This window comes from Aythya marila (assembly GCF_965140915.1).
Source record: "Aythya marila genome assembly, chromosome: 3".
Taxonomy (NCBI): Eukaryota; Metazoa; Chordata; class Aves; order Anseriformes; family Anatidae; genus Aythya; species Aythya marila.
The window spans coordinates 114,079,149-114,105,699 of record NC_139044.1 but is presented as its reverse complement, the minus strand read 5'-3'; the positions used below and the strand labels follow the sequence as shown (position 1 = coordinate 114,105,699).

General features: G+C 43.9%; 1 protein-coding gene across 2 annotated transcripts in view; it reads right to left on the bottom strand.

The window, feature by feature from the left end:
• RUNX2 (RUNX family transcription factor 2) overlaps positions 1-26,551 on the bottom strand; it is a gene marked incomplete at both ends in the record, with an annotated part of 157,107 nt that overhangs the window by 59,921 nt on the left and 70,635 nt on the right. The window contains one exon of one of the 2 annotated variants that reach the window (XM_082758109.1): positions 9,712-10,482. The exons of the other annotated variant lie outside the window; for it this stretch is intronic. Coding sequence (XP_082614235.1) covers positions 10,004-10,482 — 479 coding nt within the window. Of the gene's footprint in view, positions 1-9,711; positions 10,483-26,551 lie in introns of those variants that run through there. 2 annotated transcript variants of the gene reach the window in all.

Sequence of the window (26,551 nt, the reverse complement as noted above, 5' to 3'; positions counted from 1 at the left end):
TCGAGGACTGCCATTCAGCACGAGAGAAAAATGTGTGAACATGAGGCACTGTCCCGTCTTTTTCCTCTTGGTCGTTGACCCATTGCAGAAATACGAGATATCACGTTACCTCGTAGCCTACTTTTCTCTAACACTTTCCATCCAGTACCTATAAGTGCATTACAACCATGAGTGATTTTACTGTGATTTTCAAGATCCCTGCCTGGAGGGTATCACATAAGGAAATAAGGAAAATATGATGGAAGGAGTGGTATGAGGGGAGTAAGAGACATCTTTCTTAATGCCCAATACAATACCTTATAAAAAGACAATCCTGTCTTTATCTAGTAGTGTGAAGTACTCTCTTCCAGACAAATAAGACAGACTAAGGAAAGAAAATAGGGTGGAGGGGAAAGTAGAAAAAAAAATGGAACAAAGACGCCAGTTTAAACCCCTGGCCCCTGTCCACCACGTTACCATTTCTGTGGCAAGGAGCATGTCAAGCAAACTTCTCATCGACTGGTCCTTTCTACAGCTTTTCTGCAAAAGCCACAGGCTGTGGGCAAAATTCCTGCTAGTGCTGCTGTTTGTTCCTCAAAATTTGTGAGCAGTGCAGAAAAAATGCACCTTCACCCCCAGCATGGAGCAGCAGAGGGACAGAAGTAGAGGCTCGATATCAGTCCTGGTTTCGAGATCCAGCTGCCAAACAGGGGGTTACAAAGAAAAACCTCGGGAGATTTCTCATACTTTCTGGCTTATTCTTCTGGTGTTCATCTTAACAGAAATCAGCTGTTCTCCTTCTCACTTGTGCAGCATTTGCAGAATAGACATTAGCATCTGGGCTGGCTATTATTAAAAGATGAGGACATCCTACTTAGTTAGGAGAACACCACAACTGGCAACGAAGGGAGAAAGATCCTTCACCGTCAGGTTTCCAGAGATCTGTCTGGGTTATTTGCTATTTGTTTTTCTCATTCCCTTTTTCCCCTCTGCAGACAAAGCCACTGCTTTTTTCATGCCTTTTTCCTGGCACTTCCAAACCCTCCTCACATGCCGTAGTGCCCTGGGCAGGGATAAAGGCTGTGCTTTCCTGGGAGAAGCTACCTCACAGCTCTGGGATGCAACAGCATCATTTTAAGCTACTAAGGCCTTTTTTTTTTTTTTTTTTTTTTTCGATGGCAGAAATGGAAAAGCAAGTAATCCGTGGGGTTGACTGTCTCGGTGTTTGTGATTGAATTTTTTTTTTAAAGGGTTTTAAAGTCAGAGCCTGCAAGAACACAGATGAAGGGGTGGGAAGGAGAGGCAACCAAGCATTAGCCTCCTATAGACATGCAACGAGGTTTTAAAACCTGCGTCCCCAAACCCACAGGCAGGGAAAGGAGCCAGGGGAAAAGCCACAGAGTGCATTTCAGGAGGTTTGGGGTGGGTGGTGGGAGAAGAGTGGGAATGGGATGTCCTGCCGGAACCCCGGCTCCATCTCTCTGCTCAAAAGATTTACAAGACTCACTGGACAAAGTGAGCAGATCTGGTGGTGGTGGTCCTGCACAGAGCCTCTGTAGGACTGCGAGACCCACAGAGACTCTTTCCAAGCAGCATTTCAGTGATCTTTCGCTGATAACACTGACATGTGTGGGCTGAGAATTGCTGGCATCCAAAAATGCAGGGCTATTAATAGAGGGACTTCAGCTGATCTCTACTGGCGTAATCACCATCTGCATTTGGCCCGGCGGTCCCATTAATCAGTGGCAAGTTGCTGCAGCATATCAACTTTACCAGGGGTTGTTTGCTTTCCTCTAAGTGTTGGGACATCCCGCGAGCTCCAGCTGCTCATCCCGATAAAGCTGCCGGGAGGGAGCGGCCAAGCGCCGCGCTCACGGACCGCAGCCCAAAGCTCCTCTCTGCTTGTTTCCCTGCCCCACTGCAAATGCCGAGGAAATCTGTTGAGACAGCACAACTTGGCCTTAGCTCCGCATTGTTTTTTGACCAGATCAGCAGTCTGGAAACTGGGTCAATTTTTCTAAACATGTGGTTTAGAAATGTGCTGTTTCAAAGGACACTGTCCAATGGTGTGAGACCAAACATTGGGTTTGTAGTAAAAAGAGCTAAATAACAACAAAAAAAGTTCAAAGCTCCTATAAACAGTGAGTGCATGGGACACCCTGCTAAAGTAAGAATATAGTAAATTCCCAGTTCTATGTTTAGGGAAACTGAGGCATAAAAAGAGGTGTCCAAAGCTGCCTGGAAAATTACAGATGAAGCTGAGATTTCCCAGCTGCAGAACCAAAGGTAGTTTGTGTCATCTTTACAACATCTTACAAATATAATTATAGGGGTTTTCTTTTATTCTCCCACTCCAATTGTAACAGCATCTGGAGCACAGAGAAGTCAGAGAGTGCTTCAGAGAGCTGAGATAAAGAGCTCTAGCTGGATAAAGTCTAGGAATTAGTATCAATGAGGGAAATTCAAGACTACTTGACCTTAGAAACACAGGTCGCATCCACCCTAAATAGTACATGCAATTCCTTTGTGTGAAAGCAAGTCAGAACAGAAGTGATAACTTCGATTTTCAATTACTTCATAAGTCCCAAGTTGTTTTCTTTTCAATGCAACAGCTCACCAGACGCTTTTGGAAGTTTCAGCTTTCTCTTTGTATGCCCATGCATCCCTGGCTGATATCGCACCATCAGATCCACAGGGAAAAAATACAATTACAGAATGCCAAAGACAGCCCTTTCAAATGCTACATATTTATTTTTTTTTTCTTTAAGCTCACTTTAAAGGTTTTCCTTCAAGATGTTGAATAGAAATGCTCAACGTGCTCCCAAAATGTTATCCACCACAGCCAGCCCCATCACTCATCCACCAGTTCTAGGTTTCTAGTGGATTTTCCCGTAATTATAACCTGTCCAATAACTATTTTTGGAGAATAGTACTCTCAGGGTGTTCTCTGCAAGTGTTTAATCATGTGCTGAGTGCCTGTACTGCGAAGCTGTTTCCCAGTGCTTCACTATCCCCTCTGCTATGCAGATGTGGGATCCAGAGAGAGCGGATCCCATATCCCATGTATATGGCTTATGGTATTGACCATCCATGAACAGTCCCCTAGGGAATGGATTTCACCCCAAAATACTGATTACTTCCCTCCTGGCCATGCAGAACGTGACTAGATCGTTCATGACAATCCCCGAATATATCCCCAGGTTATTTCCTCCTTTCCTCCACTAAGCAGTGTAATGAACTTTTTTATTTGGTGCCAACGTAGGGCTTGGTGCTGAGCTGTAAAGTCAGACCCCACTCCATCTCCCCTGTGTTCCTCCCCAAGAGCTTGTTTTAGGCACAGAAAAGACTGATTTAGGCCTGTGGCTGCCAACATGTGGCTTGCTTTGAGCCCCACCGGTGCTGCTTACAGCCACAGGAAATTAAAAAGTTAAAACTGAGGCCAAGAGGGAGAGGCAGAGCGGGATGTTGCCCTCTGCATGAAGCAAAAGCCTGGCTCCAGAGCTTTTCTGGAGTCCTCGTTCAACCCTCACAACCCAAAAGCAAGAGTTTGCTTACTGACACCAAAAGGTAGAAAAGACAATGATCATTATTCCTTGCTCGAAGCATCTTTAAATCATATTTCCTAACAATACTTGGAATTTGGTCTTTCCCCCTACTTCACACGTCTTCACATTGGGCAGTCCTCCAGGCTGACCAGCACAGGTCACTTTGCCTTGAAGGGGGTTCTGGCTAGGGCATGACAATGAGAGTGACCTCAGCGAGAGGGTAAATGACTCAAAAGCAACACCCCTGACACAATCAAAGAGGGGAAAGCATGTGGGAATCGCTGTCCTGGATCAGTGACGGTCTTGTTCTTCCAGCCCTTGTGCTGACCACGTGTGCTGTAGATATCCCAGAGAAAAAGTGCCAGAAATCAGCAAAAGATGGAAGGATTGCTATAACTCCTAGATAGCCCACTTATGCAGGAATTTCATCCTCTCAAAGCTCATTTTTGGGGGTGTTTTTAGCTGAATACGTTATCTATACAATAACATGATTGGCTTTTAGCTTAGCCAGCTACCTGCATCAGGGAGCACCCCCTGACTCACGGGGCCATGGGATAATGAGGCCTGGAGGGCACCACGGGAGGTCTCCAGCCCAACCTCCTGCTCAGACAGCCTCAGCTCCAGGGGCAGACTGGATTGCTCCAGGCTTCTTCCAGTAAGGCCCTGTAAACCTTCTAAGATGGAGGTGGCACAGCCTCCCTGGGCCTCCACTGACCGGCCAAACGGAGAAAATTTCTTTTTACGAGCATCTGGACCATGAAAGCAGGAATATAATGAACCTCCATCTGTGCTCTGACTAGCTGGGATGGGTTAACCTGTATATGGGAGGGCAGCAGAAAGGCTTAACACTAATATTTATAGCACAAGTCTCCCCAGAACTACTCGTACAGCAGCACACCACATGACATTGACTGGCTTGCTTCGTTCCTCACTCATGAATAAAGCTTTCCTAAAATCAAGACCCAGGTTATGGGCTGGGATAAAAGTACTCTCAACCCCCCAAAGAGTATCTCAGTCTTCAACCACCACATAAGAAGTGTGTAGGTAAAGCAAACAGAGCTTACAAAATCAGTGTTAGTGACACTCCAGTTCCCTCATTAAACTTCAGAGTTAAGGGTTTCTTGCAATGAACAGAATCTCATGCCCCTCTGTGCTACTGTTCCTTTTTATTTTGCAGACTCAAGAAATAGCTAGAAAGGATATGAACTTACTATGAAACCAGGCACAAAGCTTGCAAACAAGTCCTGTCTTCTCCTTTCCTCCTGCAGAGAGCCCTGGGTGAACTTAACATCACCTTCATTAGCTGCATCTCCCCCTAGCCCTGACACTAGGCTGGAGGAGAAATAACCTCCTTCCCCAGCCTCCTCCCTATCCATATATCTTTTGCTGCTTGGAAACTATTCTTGCCTCGGGCCATGCAAATCACAAGATTATCTGTAACTGCATTCCTCAGGCCTGACCAGGAAGAGGTGGGGATAGTGCTGCCCCCATCCTGGAAAAGCGCCATAAACCCAAATCCCTCCTCCCGGTTTGGAAACCCTTTCCATCTTGTCCTTGTCCAAGCTCTGCTCAAAGACCCACTGCACCAGAATGTCCCCGCTAATGGCATTTGTTAGGTTTCAGAGTTAACAGCCTGGCAAGATGCAGTCTCCCAAGAAACATGGGTTTTCACAGTTTGCAGACTCAGGAAAAGGAGCAACAGTTGAGGTCGGGTTTAGAAGGTGTCCTTTACCACCTGTAGACCTGGAAACTTATTTTTATTTTTATATATTCAGTTGAAAACTTAAGCAATGCAGAAATTGATGGGGCCACTACTGAAGGGCCAGTACTGTGTCCTACTGCATCCTGACTTTACCCAACCCTGCCTGATCACGAAAATGAGCTGCGTGGCTAAGAGGAGATAGTGGAAGAAAAAGAAGCAGAGCAGAACATTAACAAAAAAAGCCATTTTATTGAAAATGAAATTCAAACTTCAAATTAATATTACAATCATGAGAAAATGCCAAACAATTCAATTTACAGTTGCAACATACAATACAAATAGTCCCTTTGAAGTTGAAGTAAACTGATCCACAATCATCGTCTGTGGCATAAAGCAGAATGTGTTTGTACAATATGTGCATGAAAAGCAAATCTCCGGTGACAGCATTTGAAAAAATAAAAAAATTAAAGCTTGTATTTACACAAAATGCTACAAATATTTTGTTCCAGCAGAAATTCAAGACTGGTAAAGCATATTTAACAACAAAAAAAAAAATGGAATGTCACTCATTACCTAAAACAAAAGTTACTGTAAAAGTATGGTTTTGGCTGATATACTTAAAAGTACTGCATTAAAAAAAAAAAAAAAAAAAAAAAAAAAAAAAAAAAAGCAAAGAGTTATCTGTAAACACGGAAGTAAACAAACATCTAAAAAGTTCTCAGAAAATGTTAAAATGAAATGAATGAAATGCATTATATTTAGAAAAACAAGAAGAAATTCAGGGGTTCAGAGAATTGGGCTTCTTTGATCTTGTACTCATGGCTGGTCCAGGTTTTAATTATTGCTTTTGTTCATGGCTTGTTGTCTGCGTTCAACAGCAGGCTCCCCCAGCCGCGGCGGAGCTTTGCTTTGCTAAGTGTGAAAGTGCAAAAGTTCCCCCACTCAAGATGGCACCTGTCGAAACTGGTAAACCCTTGCTCAGGGGGCTGCTGGCAAGAAGGTCAACACTACGAAAGACACAGCAGCTGGTCTTTGAAGAGAAATGACAAGTGCCACGCTAAGGACGCTGTCGGTAGAATAAATTGTTTTATCCTTGGTCCCAACCCACTGACACCAATGAGGTTAGCCTCGGGAGGATGGGGAGGAGGATTTAATCCCCCGTTCAGCAAAAAGGGACATCGTGCCTGTTCTGCTGGAAGTAAGTCTTTGGTAGGATAAGAGAGCTGGAGAGTAACAAAGGCAATTTTTTATCTTTACATCTACGACCAGTGCCAAAGATTGCCACTCAAAAGGGAAGGGCTGTCGTACCTTTCAGAGAAAGCTCCTTTCTGTCAATGCTAAGCACCTCGCAAAATGTCAAATAATCTCACAAGGTTAACTACATAATGGATGTTTTTGGTTGTTGGTTGGTTGTTATTTTTAATATTATTATTGTTATTTATTTATATTTTTTTGGTTTGAAATCCTGAATCAAAAGCATTTCCAAGTGGACTTGGAAGCATTTTCAAAAAGCTTTGATGTGCATTTCTGTGTCAGCCTGCACAATTCCCTCATTCGCCAGTCTGATGGACAGGGAGAGGTTTTTCAAAGGCACCACAAGGTTTCAGGAGCACAGGATCTCCCGAAAATCAACAGGCTGGTGCTCCTCCATCCATAAGTGCTTAGAAAATCCTTTCCATTCTATCTCTCTGCTCAAGCAGGCAGAGTCAGATATCTGCCTGCATGGTGTGATGGAAGCCCAGAGCAGGGATCAGGCATGTGCTCCTCAACCAGGTGGAGAAGACGTTTTGAACGTTTTGTCCCCAATGGCCCAGGTCAAAAACCGTGGGGACACAAGCAGAGTTCTGTCGGTACTGAGCAAAACAAAAGTCTGGTCTGTGCTGGATTTATCCAGAAACAAAAACCAAGTGCTTGAATTTTACAACAAAGTCTTAAAAAAAAAAAAAATCTGGGTTGCTGCCTGCAGCCACTCTAACAACATTTCAACACAAAAGCACCCTAAAAATTACTTAATATGCATACAGTAAACCTTAAAAAGCCCTTCTCAGCAATAACAAATAATGTACAAATATAGTACCTTTTATTAAATAGGAAACAGCTTGCACTGGCAGTACATCTTTTTCTCTTGCTTACTAAACAAAAAACAAAACTGAAATGTGTAACCAGACACTGGCTTTTTAAGTGCTGCTGAGACTAACAAACGTATTTTACAGTTACAAATAAATGGACAGTGGTATGCTTCAAGCTACCACAAACCAACAATAAATAGAATCAATTACAGCTTCCATCTTTGAAGGAAAACTATTAGAAAAAAAAAAAAAAAAAAAAAAAAAAAAGTGTCTTACTTATACTTTAAGCATACTTGCTATACAACCTTTAGAAGGCAAAGACTTTTTTTTTTTTTTTTTTAAGAGCACATAGTCACACAAATTGGAGGAATGTACCATGCTTAGGATGACTTGTTTTAGTTTAACAGCTTTGCTATCAACTAACAGTGATGGTGGCTGTGGTGTCCAATGAGCTCTTGGCTCTGTACGGCCATGGCCACCACGGATTTATTGCGATACTTTGGAGGTAACCCAAGTACAGCCGAGGAGCATCGTTGTGACTGGCAGCCCCTGAGGAGGATGCTTAGAATCAGAATCATTTAGGTTAGAGAAGACCTTCAAGATCATCAAGCCCAACCATCAACCTGACTGTTGGTTATGGCTATATGAAGGCAGGGGAAGAAGGGGGTGCTGGGTGCCAGCTGGTCACAGCCCTTTTGAAGGGTTAAGAGCAACACTTGGGCAACCCCATCAGCACATGCTTAATGTTCCACCAAGGGTGGGCAAAATGTGGGCCCCTCCAATGGACACATGGGCAGCAGACAGGTTGGCTATGGGGTTCGGGTGCAATTTGCTCTCCGTGTGGGTGCACCATGCCTGGGAGCCCCGGGGTGGCTTTAAAGTGACTTTTATCTTCAGCATTGGGTTTGAGGAGGCGAGTATTGCTGAGCTTGTGCTTGTTTTTCTAGTATGGCAAAGTAAACACAACAGCTTTAGGAGTCTAGCATTTAATGCTAATGATGGGTGATTCCCTAACAGGATGGGAAGTTTCTGTCTCAGCTTTAAACCTTTTTATTCCATAGAATGGGTTGAAATTTCAAGGGGAGGAAAAAGTTATACCAGTTCTCCCTTACTCCCATTTCTGAGAAACTTAACAAATGATTAGTTTTAAAGTACAGCTTTTGAAATGATTTTGATATTTCTTTGGAGAAAAAAGTCTGTCAGAGTTCAAATCGTGTTGTCAGAACATTTTAAATATGAAAACTTTCAAATTTTGAAGTTCTGCAAAAAATTCTGGGAGAAAAAGAAATCAGGGGAAGGGTAGAAAACATTTCATCCTTCCTACCATTTTTCCAGTGTCTCCACAATTACTGATTAAAAGGCAAGACTGTGTTGAAGGCAACCAGACAGATAATAAAATATTTTAAACACAATATTTCCTTCATAAGTTATATAAAAAGATCCTACATCCAAAGACATTTGATGTGGATGTGTTTGGGTTGGGTTTTTCATTTTTAAGTCACATTGTAAACTGGTTCACACTGGAACTGCTTTTCAGAGTTGGGTCAAGTTTTGAGGTTTACACCATCGCAGAAATGTGATGAAGAAAAAAAAACAAACACTTTTAGAGACCGAAGTCGATATATCATTACATTAAGAAACGTTTAAAGGGTCCAAATGTCATTAAATAATTATAAATATTCTTTTAAAGTTATATGATGATTCATGTTAGCAAACAACCTCAAATTTTACACACTTATAATTTAAAAAAAAATATAAAAAAGAACATAGCCAAACACAAATACTATGTATACCATTTTGGCTCTAGTAATATATATTGCCATTTTTTTTCATATTTTGCATAAGTAATAACATTTTATTTTTGTTTTTTAAAGGTTTTGGGTTTTATTTTTGGTTTTTGGCTAATCGAAGGCAAAACAAATGGACACAAAAGCAAAAAGGAAACCCCAGGGTTGTCTAGACTAACTTGAAAACTTGTTCTTGTTAAGTACCCCCCAAAAAACAAAACAGACTAAAAAAGCAATGAACACAGAGAAGTTCCAACTGTTATCTGCAGCAAGGCTTGGACAGAGTTTTGGGACAGCTACTTTCATCTGAATGTATCACGGCAAAATGGAAGCAACTTGATCTTTGCTTTCCTTTTTATGTGCACCAATACAAGCCAGTTGAATTGCACTACTTGTGTGAGCAGGGTCCCGTACGTTGTATGATTGCAACTGTATCTGGAGTTCATGGTTAGTTGTTAAAAAATAAAAGGGAATGCAGCCTTTGCCTTGCATCACCATGCTTCTCCTGATAGCTGGGGAGTCCGTTCTCTCCTCATTGGCAAAAGAACTCGCTATTAAAACACTTCAGACAAAAAAAAAAAAAAAAAAGAAAAAAAAAGGTGGGGGGGATTTTTTTTGTGTGTAAAAAGTACATCTTAAATATGAAACAAGGTAAAATGGTTCCAAGAAAAAAATAATATGTGCTTTGATCCACATAATCTGAAACATGGGTGGTGGTGTGTTGGTAACTCTCGTGTTATTTATGGCCATTATCATCCCATCTACACAGTTGCACATATCGGTAAAATCTTTCCTTTTTTTTTTTTCTTTTTTTTTTTTTTTAGGAAAAAAGAATAAAAACAAAAACAAAAACCAGGCACTTCGTAGTTAGTCGACCGTTTGTTTTTTGGCTCGCGGAGGTCGGGCCGGGCAGAAGAAATCTCAGTACGGCCTCCAAACGGACTCATCCATTCTGCCACTAGAATTCAAAACGGTTGGGGAGCTGCTGTGGCTGCCATCCGCCTCCACACCGTCACTCTGGTTGGGCAAGTTAGGGTTTAGCAGCGTGCTGCCGTTGGCCGTGGTGGTGCACGGAGGAAGCATCCTGGAGGGGGAGCGGTCCCCTCCCGGCACCATGGGGAACTGGTATGATCCTGACGAAGTGCCATAGTAGAGATATGGAGTGCTGCTGGTCTGGAAAGGTCCACTTTGGTTTTGGGAAGAGCCGGGGTAGGGTGGTGGTAGGTAGGTGTGGTAGTGAGTGGTTGCGGACATACCCAGTGACATGCCTGAGGTGACTGGCGGTGTATAGGTAAAGGTGGCTGGATAGTGCATTCGTGGGTTGGAGAAGCGGCTCTCAGTGAGGGATGAAATGCTTGTGAACTGCCTGGGATCTGAAAATGGGCCCAGCTCTGAAGCACCTAAAAAATTATAACAGAAGACGGGGGAAAACAATTCTGTAAATACCATTTTTTGTATCAAGTGATGATAGATTCTTTTATTTTTTTTTAAGAAAACCCACTTCTTTTGGCCCCCAAAAGAACAGTAGATCATATCAAATAACACATTGCAAGGAACAGAGTCATACATCTCTCTTCTACAAGTGCTGGGCCAAATTCATCCCTAGTCTGACTCCCCTGATGCCAATGGAGGGAGCGGCATTGCCAACCCAAAGCGTTCCAAGGTCACAAGTCAGGCCCGGAAAAAAAAAAAAAAACTTCTCAAAAATTGAGAGTTTGAAAAAGAGCCAAAAATAGAAACGTGGACTTGTATTTGATTTGCCTTCTGCTTTCTGAGCTTTGAGGGTGCGCTTGGGTTGTGTGGATCCAGCTGTTTGCTGCGGCCTCTCTGGAAACCAAGGTCTGGTTTTATGCGAAAAGCTGGGGTTCCCACCTCAGCACGCGCCTCCAGGAGCTGGGGTTTGGGGTAAAAAGGGCAATTATCGTGCAACTTGTAATAAACGTACGGCAGTTGGCAACACCGAGTGAGCTGCACCACTGACACCAGTGGAGTTACACCGGGGGTGACCGAGCCCCGCTTCTTGCCTCGAAGCGACTTATTTAGGTGGGGGCTGACAAATGGCATTTGCTGTGTCTCAAGGGTTTCAAAGTGGGCCCGGCCACTGAGCTGATAGCAAAGATGCAAATTTTACTTCGCAGGGCAGTCTGTGGAAAATTACAACCCCAGCACTCACTTTGCTATTGAAAGAAGCTGTTTTCCTATATAGCCTGTGCAGTCTGGTTGAAAAAAAAGACCACACAGTTTATGGCTACTGTAAACGTCTGGATGGTAACACTGCGAATTTGATTCTAACACAAAACAGGGATGGGTAAACTCATTTTGCCTAATTCCTAATCCCACATCAAACGGCCAAAGTTTAGGAGCAGAACTGGAAAGCAAACGTTAGCAGCTTGGTGATCTGCTTAGGAGACTGCGGGGTGGACAGGAGCAGAAAAAAAGGTTGGTGGAAGCTTGCGCCGCGAGCCAGAGAAGCAGGGAAACATAAGGGTGTGGGAAAAGGGACAAAGAGAAATAGAAAAAGCCCAGTGGAAAAGTACGGTGCAGAACAGAGGCAACTGCTTCAGCCAATATGCAGTAGGTACATGTACGCATATCTACAGAAAGATGGAAAGAGAGGGATGTAATGAAAGGAAAAACCCACGACGCCAAATCGGCTCCCCCTGCGCTTCCCAGCTGACACGTCTACAGCTTTACGAGCCTTCAGATCCACCTCTTGCCAAGCTGCTGAATCTGATTTGCTTTAAAGGAAAACGCGGGGTCCTGTAGGTGCCAAACTGATTTACTAAGCACTGGAACACCCCTCACAGCCCAGCGCAGGATGTAGCACTGCTCCTCCTTGCAGACGGGTTTGGGATCTGAGCTGCAGATACTAGGGTGCGCAAGAGACTCAGCCCCTGCCACCTTGTGTGGTGCGTTTTGTGTCTTAAACCACAATTCTCTCCCGTTCTGCCAGCCCACATAGCCTACGCCATCAATTCAAGGCTGTATCAGACAATATCTAAGCAGCAGCAGGACAAAGCGAAGCTCCGACACAGGCAGGATTCAGAGAGGAGGAACTGGGCCGCTGCCAGCCAGGAGCCCGACTCCCGCAGCTTGAAACCTGGGGATTATAACACGCCGTCTCACGAGACACCGCGAGCATGGAGCTTTACATGGGCAGTAAAAGCCCGTTTTTAACTCCTGATGACAATGTGATTACTATTAGCTTTATCTGGAACCGAATCAGTGACCTAGGGGTGAATGGGTCTGTCTCCATCATCAAGCCCTGAAACCACAGCAGCGTGGAATGTAATATAACTTGTACCTTTACAGCAAACACTCCGCTGCTTGATGCAACTTCTTTCGTTCCCAACTGCAAACAATAGCCAGAGGCGATACCACCCAGATTCAAAGCTGTAATTTTGGAACACTATCCTGTATATTGTGAACAGGTCTGATATGTATCTGGAAATATAGGGTTAGAACATAATTTCCCCAGCTGCTCAAAATACCGAGTTTCAATCTGCTACTGCTTACTCCCCCCTCCTTTTTTTTTTTTTTTTTTTTTCTTTTTAATTGTTATTGCAACTCTCTCAACATGAACAGAGTTGCTTTTAGTTTACCCCAATAGAAGCTAAACAAGAATTTTACAATCAAAGGTAGACCTGTTATGAGCGCAAGGGTGTAGAAGAGCACTGGCATTTTTGGTTTCTTTGCAGCTGACACATTTTTTTTTCATTTTAATAACAGTACTATCCACACAGTCTTACACATTAAAAGCTGATCTCCTTTTCAGGGCTAGATCCAAACATTATTCAGCTGGATGCTGCCAACAGATCACGCATGTCCTGTATGACCAGGACTGTGCACACCACATTCAAGCATCTCTAATATGGGGCTACAGACCTCCTTACATACTTAGTAAATTTACGCTTGTTTCTTTTTACTGTTTACTGCCTGTGCAAAGCACAATCCTATTTTTTTACCCAAAGGCCAAATAACTATTGCCCTTTCTTATCTGCCTCATAGCTGTGTCTGCACCACTCCTGCACACTCAGGTCTCTAACCCACTTTTGCCAAAATACCTATCGCTATCTTCGTAACACCCTGCAACAGGTTTTGTTCCTCCCTCAGCCTTCTACATCGCCATTGTGTAAAGATATTTATTTTGGAGACCCGAAGAAGTTTTCTATGATTCATATTGTAAAACCTCTTTTCTAACTGAGGCTGGAAACTATTTAAAAAGTCATCTCTAAAAGTCAGCTTCTCGCCATCCTCACTGCTTGGCAATCTCACTGATGCTGTATCACCCTCCTCCCCCTCTTCTCTGGGCTCCCTCTTTCTCTTGTGTGAGGGTTGACTTTGGTTCTAACTTGCAAACACCAGATGCATATTCATGTATGCATGGTTAGCTCTTTGCTGGACTGGGAACACAAGCAGCTTTTCTGGGTACGGCACCCATCTTTGTATATCTGCTCGTACCCAAGCAGCAGTGTTGATCGGCAATATAGCAACATGACAGCGCAAGTAAATAATTTATTTATTCCTCTCCCCGGCAGGATTAAAGATTTATGCTAATTTTTCCACTGTCAGAGCAAGAAAATAATTTGCATCTATGAATTCCCACTCTCGTGATAGCGTATATTAAACGGGGGAAGCACAGATCCTCCGCCCTTCACCATGGCCGCAAAATTGTGAAACCACAGTGGTGTAGAAAGAATCGCCTTTCTTCCATGCTGCCCGAAAGAGAAACACGACAACAAGCACAGAGAGTGATCTTCTCTTCCCCTCAGAAGCTGATCAATTTGCAGCGTTTGACAACACAAAACCAACATGTTTCACACGCAAAAGCTTAACCTCTGAAGGAGCACAGGGTAAACCTTTTTAAAATCTAGATTCCTCTCTAAGGTAACCTGGCACTCAGGTTTTTTGAGAGATACATGCTTAGAGCAGAAACGTGGTAACGTTAATGTGCCAATATATATGCTCCGATACTAGATTCAAGAATACTTCACCAGTGTGTTTCATATTTAGAATAAGAACAATTAAAATTCCATGTGGTTTCACTTATTTTGATGCAGAAGCCTCATTAAAAACCCTAGACTTGGGGATTTGCCAAGAGCCGACTAAAATAGTTTTGCATTCGCCTTTAAAAGACAGTTTTACCTGTGGCAGCTTTGCAGCTCTGCAGCTCGGAGCTGAGCGAGTGCCGTGGTCATTTCGCTCTTTCAGTTTACAGATGCCAGCTAATGCCAGTTAATGTTCACTTCTCAATTAATACGCTGTGCTTGTGGTTTGCAGAAAACAAGGCAACAAATTTCTGCCAGGTTTACAGCACTTTGGCCAATCACTTCCAATTATTAAAGATCATAACGTCCTGTGGATAGGTTAACTCCTTGTGGGCACAGTAAGCTGACGTCAGCTTTAAAGAGCTGTAGGGTAAGTTTGTAGCTAACAAATATTGCAATTTCTTTGTCATTTCTGCAATTTGCTTTGTCGCTTTATGCTATAAAAGACAAAGGACCCCTTGGTTTATTTCGCATGTCTGACAGGGAAATGTCTAGCACATCGGGTCAATGCATCACAAGATGCAAGAAGACAGAGCGTGGTGGTGTTTTAAAGTCACTGAACAGACTGTCTCAAGGAAATTCAGTTCCATAAATATTTACCAGCAACTAAATGATCCACTTGTCTTTTTGGGGAACTTCAGTGCTAAGTCTTATGAAGTAGATATTAGATTTTATTTTTTTTGTTGTTCATTTGTTTGATTCAAGCTGGGATATAGCTCTAATTATTCTACCACAGCTTTTTTTTTTTTTTTTTTTTTTTTTTCCCTAACATTTACGTCTATGAATTGTATGTGCAGCTTGGACTACTTACAGCTGATAAAATCGCCTGGTATGAAGCATGCCACACACTTCACATTATGAGACGATTTTCAGTCTCGTACAGCTTTGCCAAACTTTAAATGTTCTGGCTGAAATTGTCCATGCTGGGCGTCTGTCTCGGGCTAAATTGTGATTTATGCATTTATTTGTTTTTAAAATTTCAGCTGAAACTCTTCTGCTGGGGAAAATATATTGTTTTACTAATCTTAAACTCTGAGAAGTCTCCCTTTGAAAAGCTGTACCAGTTCCATGCTTTGAAGTAAGGACTTGAACTTTGGAATAGGAGTGGCTTTTGTTGTGAGAGATGTTGCCACGAAAATCCAGCTAAATATGAACAAACTATAAGCATTCTGCCTAAAATGGGCAGAAGACACTGTGTCCCCACAAAGACACTTGTCCAGAGACTGCAAGAAAATTGAGGAGTCCTGAGTCTCATTTTCTGAAATGCTGGCAAGTATTAGCGACACACAGGGATATCCCTACCCCTCCTCACACCAGTCCTGACCAAGAGTTCTTCCCTGACTGCCAACGGCTGCTCCATGAGCTGGAATGGCAGCAGCCTGCATAAAAGGAGATAAATGATGGTTTGAGTGGATGTTTGTGTGATATTGCAAGGAAAATTTGGGAAGGGTTATTTGGGGTTTGCTTTTTTTAAAAAAAAAAAAAAATCTAAGAAACTACACACAAAGCCAGGGACAAACTAAAGAATATCATTGAGGTTAGCATGTGAAGAATGAGAAAAGTAGGAAATATCAGCGTTCAAGTTACTTCTCCACATGCATTTTGAGACAGCACTGAATCACAGGGGAGCATGCTATTGCTTTTACACGATCCCTCCTGAAGGCAGCACACAAGCAGACCTCTGTGGACGAGTATCAGAGCCGTGTAATAAAAAAGACATCTATCTATCTCCCAGACCCACTGTTGAAAGAGGGAACAAGACCAGGGAGACCTGACTATTTTTCTGAGCAAACGGGACTTTTTGCATGTTTCTGCCTCACAGTTCCAGCGTGACTCAGCCAAAATCTCTTTACATCAGATTTTTACAGGTGGTGACTGCCAGTCCTTTCCTTGGTTTCTGTGCCCAGCAAAGATGCTGGATGCTGATTTGCACGTGTGCTAAATGTTCACAGCTGCAGCTGAAGCTCAGATCTGAACATTAAGTTAAATGCAGAAAAAATGTCATGCTGTAGGTGACAGAAAAAAAGGGGGAATGAATTACATTACACCTTAGAGTCAGTCTTGGTACTCTTTTTTAAGTAAGTTCTTTCATTCTTGGGAATATTGCACCGCAACGAACTGCATACAAATGCCATGGCAGAAATATTAGAGCAAAGCCCATCAAGAAATTAAGAATTCCTTCTTCAGAGAAAAATTTAATGCTCTGCAACAAGCAAAGCCTGGGGAAATGCAAAGAACAAGAAGAAAACAAAATATTGAAGAGCTGCTCATTAAGTTAGCACTGTCCATCCTGCACACTGAATGAGGCAGGAATCCCGTGGGAAAAGTATCATGTGATCCTGTAATTAAAATCTGTAATATAATGCATAAGCAGAATGAGGCTGATTTAAGGTTGCACAGGCAATGTAAGCACTGACATTTCCCAATTTCTGAGCACTCAGTTTTGCAATCTCCAGAATTCTTTCTGATGTGTTTGCATGGGGTAGTGATTTTTTGGTAGCTGTAACTCCAAGTATGCTCCTCCATCAGGGGAAGAGTTTTACTTCGCTCTTCATTTTGTTAAATTCTTGTCACCTGCCTCTGTGAATAAGCTTTTAGTGAATCACACACAGCATGATCCTGCTCCCAGCTCCTTCCAGGTCAGTCTTTGGTTCTCCAAAGGCTTCATACCAGTATGGATGCAACTGCGGGATGGAGCTTGGGACTGTGATTCCCAGGGACCCCAAGACATCTCCTCGTGCATCCATTCCTTGTTAGTCCCTGAATCCTACAAATTCAAGCCCCATGCCGGAGCTCAGGGACGCTCCTCCCAAGCATATGGCTATGTGCCGCATGGGTCATGCAGCACCATTGAAATAGCACCCAGAGCTCTGCCCACCTGCTTTTGGTCAACTTTTGGGTTGACTGTGCTTTGTTTGAATGCTTGCAAGCTTTTAAGGTCGGAAATTGTGTGTTTTCAAATGTCCTTTCCCACCCTTTAATTCAATAAAAATTTCAACATTCAGAAAAAAATAGAGGGGGGAAAGGGAGGTTCTTAATTTTTTGCATTTTTTTTCCCACCTCGCAGGTCTCTCTGCAAACAATAGCGGCAGGAAAGGTGTGAACTGCCCCCCCTCCTCTTTTCTTCACCTCAACAAGGTGTTAACTTCAAGGCCTAGTTGGGACCATTTAAACTGCAGCATTATTAAGCACAGCAGCCTCACAAAAGTCAGGCAAGGAGGGAACATTTTAACCCCTTCAGAGCCTCACACAACACACGAGAACCTAAATCTAGCACATCTCCTCGGGCCGTCCCTCTGCACCTTAGCTCACACCTAAACCCATGCCTCCTGGTATTTAGGTAACAGGACTTTGGCACCTCAAATACCACGGATTAATTTACAGATAGATGTTTTCATGGAGTTTATGGTGCGGCACCTAAGCTCTTTGCTGGGAGAAACACCCCATAAATAACGTAATTAGCATCGACCATTAAAGAACCACTCGTGCAACAGAAGGAGAGTGTTTCCCAGGCAGAGCTGTTACATTGCTTAATGTAAAAATGGGTCTCTGCACTTCTCCAGCCTGGGCTCCACCATGGGAGCTGGACTCAGTTGGACTGGATGAACTGTGCAGAAAGGAGGTGATGTTCTGGAAGCACCTAAGCCTTGCTGGGTCACACTGCATGCCCAAACACAGGTCGCCGCTGTCTGTACCTCAAGAAGCAGCTCATCTGAAATTTAGCAGTATGAATGGGTAGAAATTGCTCCCTTGGGCAGAAAAAAGCACCCTCGGATGTGCTATTAGGAGCAGCACGGCAAAAGCCCAAGTCACCTGTGTCTCATTTAAAGATGCTGCCAGTTGTGAAACTTCACTTAGCCAGGAATCACACACCTCTCTAAGGAGAACCACACGAGGGGGACAAAATGTCATATTAAAGAAAAACGTTCTTGGCTTGTGGTTGTGGCCTGCAAGTCGTGCATGGTGGGGAGCTTCTGAACCTCTCCGTCACGGCTACCTCATCTTGGTGACTTCAGTCTCGGGTGATTCACGTGGAAAGGAATTGGTAATATTGTTTAAAGTTTGTTTAAAGTCTCACGCCATATACGCATTACTTTGGAAGCAAGAAGCAAATCACATTTCCTGGAAATAAGTCTTTAGTAGTTCTGCAACGCTGCACGGCACACACACAAAGGCACGCAGGCGCGCACCGCTCGCCATTCACTTCTCCCCAGATTTTCCTGCCTGAATTTCAGCCGCTGCCGGTTTTCACAAGTCCCAGACAAAACGCATCAGAGGGAACATTTGAGGCTTTTCTTGGATAGCAACCTAAACAGAGTTGTATACATCAAGGGGGTGAAACCACAGGGCTGAGATCTGCGATGAATGTACGTACAGTAATGGAGAGCGTCAGCACAAGAATCCTCCACAAATCCAGTGAATGGGAAGATAATATACATTGGGGCTAGCAGTCGACTTCATTACTTTTTTTTTTTTTTCAGAAAAATGTGCCTTAACTATCCAGTATAAATATTTGTTTCCAATGTTGTCATGAATTGTACTTTTCCACTGCATGCTAGCAACTCAGAAATACCATCTGATTCTCGAGCAGACGAAAAGAAACTGTGTTTTGCAGGGGCGGGTGGCGGGGGGGGAAGCCCTTGGCATTTCTCTGTAATTTCACCCTTTAAGCCCCTCTTTTTCCTCCCCATCCCAACTTTCTTTTCAAGCCCCGTTCAAATAATACACGTCCCTCCCGAGGACGAAGGACAGAGGATCCCTTGCTGCTTCTTGATTAAGAGCTTTTAAGAATCCGGGAAGGAAGATAGTCTTTGAAACTGGATCTACTGTAGGATGGGAGCCAGCACACAGGACACCGTGTCTTTCAGAAAGGGCCACACACAGTGCCACTCCAGTCATATGACTTCTCTGTCACATCCTGAAGCCATTTCCAGCTCGTGTGCGAGTTTGTACTCCCATTTAGAAGAGGATGGGATATATTGGGAACACACATATGGAAACACTTTCAGGGAATCAGTTTCCATGAAATCCATAATGAGCCAAGTGGCTTCAGATGTGGCAGCGTGCCTCAGATTAGCCAAAAAAAAAAAAAAAAGGGGGGGGGGGGGAGAGAGAGAGAAAAAAAGAAGGACAAATCTACCCTTTCAGCCCTTATTTCAGTTGCAAGGGAAGAAGAAAAAAAAAATTAAAAACCACTAATGACTTATGGCTATCAAAACAGGGAGCCACAAAAAATACAAATACCATGAGCACTTCTCCCGCCCCCAAACGGTGGCACTGCTATCAGCGGCCCCGCAGCTCCCAAAATCCCTGCCAGCATGGGCGTGCTGAGCTGGCGTGGGGCGGGCATGGAGCCTGCCCTTTGATAACATTAAAATGCAATTGAAAGCCTTTCCGAAGCTGGTGGTGAGCTGTTCGTTAAGGAAAATCTCCTGAGAAAGGCTGTGTTCAGGAGGGGCATCCTCCGGAGCGGCATTGGTTATATGCGGGTTGTATTAAAAATGGGGATTTATGGCTGGGATGATGAGGTGGGTGTTCGGAGGTGATGTCGGGATGATGTACATCGCCAGCCCCGCATGCTCCAGTGGTGAGGCTGTGAAATTCAGGGGCAGCCCCCGGATGCCCTTGCTGATGGCTGCAAGGGACGGTCCCTGCAGCACCCTACTCATCCCAAACGGCACAGTGAAGGACTGGGAATGACAGCAGACCCCGCTGGGAGGAAAGCAGACCTCTCGACTGAGCTAGCATGATGCTGGGACCGGTTTGGGATGGCGAGGAAGTGGGAAGCACGGAGGAAGGAGCACAGAGCAAGTGGCAGGAGTTCAAACGGCGAGCGGAGAGATGCGACGTGCATCTCTACGACAGCTCGCTGCGTTTTTATCACGAGAAAATAACCAGGAATTTGGCTGCTAATTGGGGCCGTATCCTACAACCCCTACTTTTCCTGACAAACAAATTACTCCACAAATAGTCCCTCTGTTTTCAATAGGGTTATTTGTGGGAGGAGGGACCACCCAACATGAGAGAATCAGGCCCTCAGCTCCCTCCGTCTGGAGCTGGCTGAAACCTTCCCGAGGAAAATCAGAAAACAAAATCCCCACGAGTGGCAAAGCCTTTCCTTGCTGCTGCTGCTGCTCAGCCCTGGACTCGAAACACCGTGGCAAGGTCTTGTGTGCTATTAATACAATGCTCTCCGCCACTTCCGCCTCCAGAAGTGGATTTGCGATTTGTTTCTCAGGCTGTTCTTTCCACTGGAGCCCAGCTCAGTAAACTAACTCGAAACTTCTGCATCAAGGAGAAGGTCTCTTTTAAAGTTTTGCTTGGCTTTGCTTTCAAAGCGGTGTCTGTATATTTTAGAATATGTAGAATTTTCCTTTGATTTAGACCTCGCTCTTAACAATAGACAAGAGAAGATTTCTCTACTGAGCGTCTTAAACAAAAACAAACATATTTTGGTTACCCAGGCCTTGTTCTCAAAATGCCTTTTTTTTTTTTCTTTTTTTCTTTCCAGAGAAAAATCAAACCCTACAAATTGTAACGCTGCTGGCAAAAAATCCCCTTAGCCTCACGGACATAGATAGACCATTTTTTTCCCTTCCGACATGAACTAAACAATATTGTACACAGAGGAAGAAAAGGCATCTCCCCAGCCCCCAGACATTTACAAAAGACAAAATCCCCTCATCTAAACAACACAAAACATGCTCTTCTCCAAAATAACTATTTTTTTTTTCTTTTTCAGGAGACATCCCCAGCCTCAGTCCTTGCCCACTTCCACGGCCACGACGTTGGCTTTCCTCCTCCCCGGGACGCAGCCCCTGTCTCCGGAGGGTGAGCAGACACACCTCGCCCTGTAGGAAGGCAGCTGAAAGCCACTGCTTGTTTTCCAAGCGGGAGCTATGTGCAATGTGCAAGACCACAAGAGCAGCAGCTCTGAGGCTGATTAGAGTGCTTAACACATGGAGAGCTTCTGGATACCAGAGAAATTATAGGGAAGACACTGGGCAGGCATTGCCATCTTAGGTTAAGGTTTTTAGTACCGGGCAAAATAGGCTGTTGGTGTGAAAGCAGTGGAAAATAACTCGCCCAGCAACAGTGAGGTTTTTTCCTTCCAGTGCTGGGACTGGTGGGAACACCACATTTCCCCTAAGTACCACTAACAGCTGTAACGTCAAGCCTTGATAAGATTTTCAGGTCCATCAGTGTGGCTCAGACCCAGAGGCCGAAGGAATTCAGGAGGCTAAGGGAGCACTTGCACGCTGCAAAGGAGCCCCACGGGGCAATGCAGCACTGACCCAAGGCGCTGTGCCCACTGCTGGACACCTTTGTGTATCAGGGACTGATTCGCTTTTTCTATTCAGCACTGCATCTCTTTAACAATTTGTGATTTTCAAACTCATGTTGTAAAACCACTGTAAAAACTTCTGTGTATTTTTTTTTTCATTTATTTCAAAGCCAACCTGAGTTTTTTTACCAAGTTACGGAAAGCTACTGCAAATTAAGTTACAACCCATCCTAAGCTTGTCCACACAGCGTTTCCATTCATAAGTTGAGCTGAAGCTTCAACCAGCCCAACTTTGAATGCTTCTCAATAGATGCTTCTTCTCCATAGTGTACAGTCTGAATATGGTTTTTATCCTCCCAGGAAACTGGTGATGAGAAAGAGAAACAGGCTTTGGTCTGTAATAGCTCACATCGCAAACATGCTTTAGGCTGTTTGCTGTATGGCAACTTCTGCGCTGCCACAAGCAGCTCAAATCACTATTGATGGTCTAAACTTAAAGTCAAGTTAGCCATGTCTCAGATAAACCACAGTAACAGTCACATGCATGGGCTGAGCTCATTGTAAATGCAAGATACGGCAATTCTGTAAAAGAGGATTAAGACTCGCTGCCTTGCACTTGACATAGGCTCTGAAGATACATTTTGCTAAAGCCCAACTCCTGCCTAGCCTGTAGTTCAGTCAGGATAACTTGTCTCGTCTCTGAATTTCCTTTATTTCAATAAGAAAGTGGGATGACTTCTAACTAGGCTGGCAAAAAAAAAAAAAAAATGCACCATGGAGATATCGTACAAGATAGTTGCATATTGCCTTCCCCTCCCCCCCCCCCAAAAAAAAAAAAAAGAAAAAGAAAAGAAAGAAAAAAAAAGAAAAAAGTTATTTAGGAGTTGAGAAAGCTCACTTATCCATTAATACTGTTAAAACTGATGTCTTGCTTTCTGGCTCCTGATACTGATTTGTTTTGTGATCATGGGCATAAGATTTGATTTTCCTGGCTAAGGCGAATATTTAATACTTCTTATTAGCCAAGCGGCAAAGGTGAGTAACATGGTTTGGAAAACACTATGAAATCATTTGTTGGAAGGCTCTGCAAAGGTACAAAGATTAAAGGTAAACCTCATTAGACATTTCTGACAAGCTCTTTAGCAGGTGAAGACGCACAACATGTAGAAGTCAGAGTGAGGAGACAGCTTGAAATAAACTTTTACAGGCTGTCCAGATAACTGAAATAACAAGGAGGCATATGAGGCCAGCCGGCATTACCATCTTCAGCTGCTGGAGCCTGAATGCCCCTCGGGCTCACCCGCATAGCCGGCCGCAGAGAGGCAGAGGCTGGCCCGGCTGAGAACCAGGCGCTGGGCTCCAGCTCCATGGCAGCTGGAACGGTTCCTCCGTGGGCAAGGAGCCTTTCTTCAAAACAGCTCCAAGCCAGTCTGGCCCACCTACGTTGGCCAGGCCAAAGTAGGAATTGGTTGGGTTTGGACTACCCTTAAGCCCAGCTTCCTATCTAATTTTGGAATCTAATACGATGGGGCTCCTAATTAGGCTCCGGTGGTACTTAGATCCTCCCCTGCGCTCCTTTTCACCCATAAAAATAATCACGGGTTGGTTTTCAGCAGGAATCAAAATGAAAACAAAAACAAACAAAAAATCCCTTTCAAGAGAGATATTTGAGAGAGGAAGAGGGAAGAAAGGGGGAAGAGAGGTGCCTTTTTCCTATTGCCAGGATTCCTCTGTGGCTCCTCCAGACCTGCCAGTATCCACATCACAGTTCCCGGGGACTTCCTCTGCGGAGCTTGTGCGAGATGCTTCTTCCAATGAGCCATTTCATCTCGGGCTTATGTTGCACAGATTCTGGGTCAGCAGCCCTCCTGGTGTTTTGGATGCACTTGCTTCCTTTCCTATTTGGTAAACCAGTCACCTTCTGCAGAAGGTCTCATTTTCAGTCCTCAGTCCCGAGTCCAGATCCCAGCTTTTGCTATCTGTGCCCTAAAGGCTACCTAAATATTTATGCTCCTTGTTGCAGAGGTCTCTGCTCTATATGGTCCCCTGACATGCTTTTTGCAGCTCTACATGTCCTTGTCAGTCAGAAACCGTCCTGCAGTGATGACTCCCACTTTATGGCCAGCAATCTAGTTAAAGAGCTCAGAGGTATTTTGAATGTATTCATCAATCCCCATCACTTCTGAAGCATTGTATTCTAAAATTTTTTACAATGTTAGTTCTGACCTTCTCTGTTTTTAAGTTTATCTTTTAGCTGTATCAAAATTATTTATTTCAGCTTCAATGAAATTTTTTGGCTTGGATATTTCTTTCTGTGGGACATGGCTTTATTTTTGTTTTGAATGGCAGCGATACACATAACTAGCTGGCTACACTTAACAGGAATGACCTACAGATGTTCGATCCTGTTTCTGCACAGAGGGACACGTATCATGTCACACAGTCGACGTCAGTCCGTATAGACTACAAGCCTACAGACCTACAGGAGATAGAAGAATTGATCTAGGAGCTCCTTTGGGGTTACTCCCACCTACCTGAGGATAAGTAGATTCAGAGAGATCTCTCAACAGCTATTAAATACAACAATCCAGATACAAACCTCCAACTTTGGAAACCCCTACAGCTCAGGGTCATATATATTCTGCATTTGCACTCTATGGGAACTGAGCAACCACTTCTGGCCACTCTGAGAAAGCAGACGGGTCCTGGGTCTAAGCTGGTGGGGGTGATGATGAACGAGGATGCTGACCAACACGGCCCACCTCTCATCACAAGCTGCAACGAGCAGCTTTGTGCTTATTTTCATGCTGTCCCTGAAGCCAGGGAGGAGGTGAATAGCCACAGAGCTATCTCATTATCATCCTTCAAACCACACCCTTGCATTCCCTTCTGACTGATGCTTACGGAAACTCAGCTCTACTGAGGCTGCAGACACTGCGATCATGCTGAACAACCACCGCTGGCTCAGTTCACATTTCCTTAATTCTCTCTTGTATTCTTTTGAACAACGTATCTTGTAACCAGTTTTATTGTACTTAAGAGTGTGAACTCGGAGAGGACAGGGCCAATCTCTCATTTTTTCCCTGCCTTTCTACAGTTGTATAGTGATTAGCACTACAGCTCATGGTTTGCAGCTCAGACTTTCCAACACTACCGAAACACAAACAAATATCAACAGCCACTGCGTATCATATGGTCAGAGGCGATTCCAGCACAGGCCCATTAGCTGCTCACAAATATAACCACTACTTTGATCATTGAGCTGCACCACCAGTAGTAGCCAAACTGCTGAGTGAGGGTAATACCTCGTGCAAGTCCTTGTCAAGGAGATTGGGTTCCAGTTCTTGAAATCTCCTTCCAACCCCACATTTAGCTTTCAACACAACAATACATAGCATAATTTCAGCATGGATTTAAATATAGGCATTTATCAGCTAAAAATGAGGCAGTTTATACACTTGGTCCTGTACCTGTGCTACATTGCTGCTTTCCAAGCAAGCCCATTGCTCAACCTAATAATACAAACTAAAACAAGGTGGACATACTGTTAGCTGCCAGATTAGTAATATCCTGCTAATATGCATAATATTCTAGACCAAACGTTAGTGTATTAAATAAAATGCTTGTTTGAAGGAAAAGGGTATAAACGGCACTTATACCTACGGTTCAGACAGAGACAGCCCAGCTAACCATTAGAAATAAAAAGTGCAAACCATGCATGTAGCATTGCTAGCACCTCTGAGCTCATGTATAGACTCTTTTCATCCTAGCTAAACGAAAGAGGCTTTGTGGTACTGCTCTTAATTCAGGTGTACTATCCTCCAGTTCTCAGCTCCGGAGAAATGTGATGCTAACGGGCAGAAAGATCAACGTCTCTGTTTTCAGAATTGACCCTTGTCTGAAATCAGCCAGTCTCTTTCTCTGCAGTGATGCTCCCTTTTCTCAGCACAGTTGCTCCTCTTTCTCACAAGAGCCCCAGGAGACTTCTTCTGGCCTTGCACACTCAGCTGGGTATCCATACTGTATGACAAAATACCATATTATGGTAAGCATTAACGGCCACCACAGGATAAAAGGTCAAGTGGGTGGTTAGAGAGACCTTTGGGAAAAACAGCCAGAAGGCTTGGAGGTGATGTGGCCCAGACAGGGCTGAAGAAGCAGCACACCAACCCCTCTCCTCTTCCACAAGCACCCCTAAAAGGTCACAAAATCCCTGCATAATGTGCATGGTACCTCTTTTACCAAAACTAAGCTTCTTCAGGAATGAGTGCTTTGCCTGGTCTGAATAATCTCAAGGGTTTAACGCAATTTCAACTCTCTTCTCGTAAAATTGCCCATGGGATAGGCATGAAAGTGGACAGCCAAGAGGCTGCTTGGCCATATACAGAAGGGACCACAGTGCTCTGAGCTGAAGTTTTTCCTTTGTTTTTGACAGAGCAAATCCTAACTGCAATTGTAGGGAAAAGCCCAAGTGATGATAACTGTCTTTCTCTTAATGAAAGGTTAAAGAATTCCTGAAGGAACTGCAAAAGCCCACAAATTCAGTGAAAAATGCCTTCTCAGTGCTTTTTTTCTGGTGGGCTGGAAAAGCAGCTTCACATCAATAATTCAACCAAAATCATCTCCTGTTCATCAGATACCCTAGGAGAGGTCTGGCTGACTAGGGAAGGGAACTGCCCCTATTTGATACGGTGTAGTGAGCCTAGAGCAAAAAAAAAATCGCCCAACGATTTCTCACCCCTCCATCCTCCTCACGAGTCAAATCAGTTCTGCATCCCACAACATCCAGCATCCCTCAGACCCGCCGCAGAAACCTCCTTGCTCACCCACCTCCTTTCTGCATCGGTCACTGCCACAACCAGACCTAAGGGAAACCGCTCGAGGCACCGAACTGAGAAATGGTGCTGCAGTCTGGCAGGCAAAGTTGCAGCAAGTTCAAATGAGTGGAAACTAAAGTTAGACAAATTCAGACTAGTAATGAGACCCACATTTCCAAAGTGAGCTTAATTAACGTCTGCAACCAAAGGTTGTGGTGGATTTTGCTTCCCTGGAAATTTTTAAATGAAGACCAACTGAGGTATCTTTTTGTTGTTGTTGTTTTTTTCCCAAAGAGGTTATTCCTGAGTTCAAATGAGA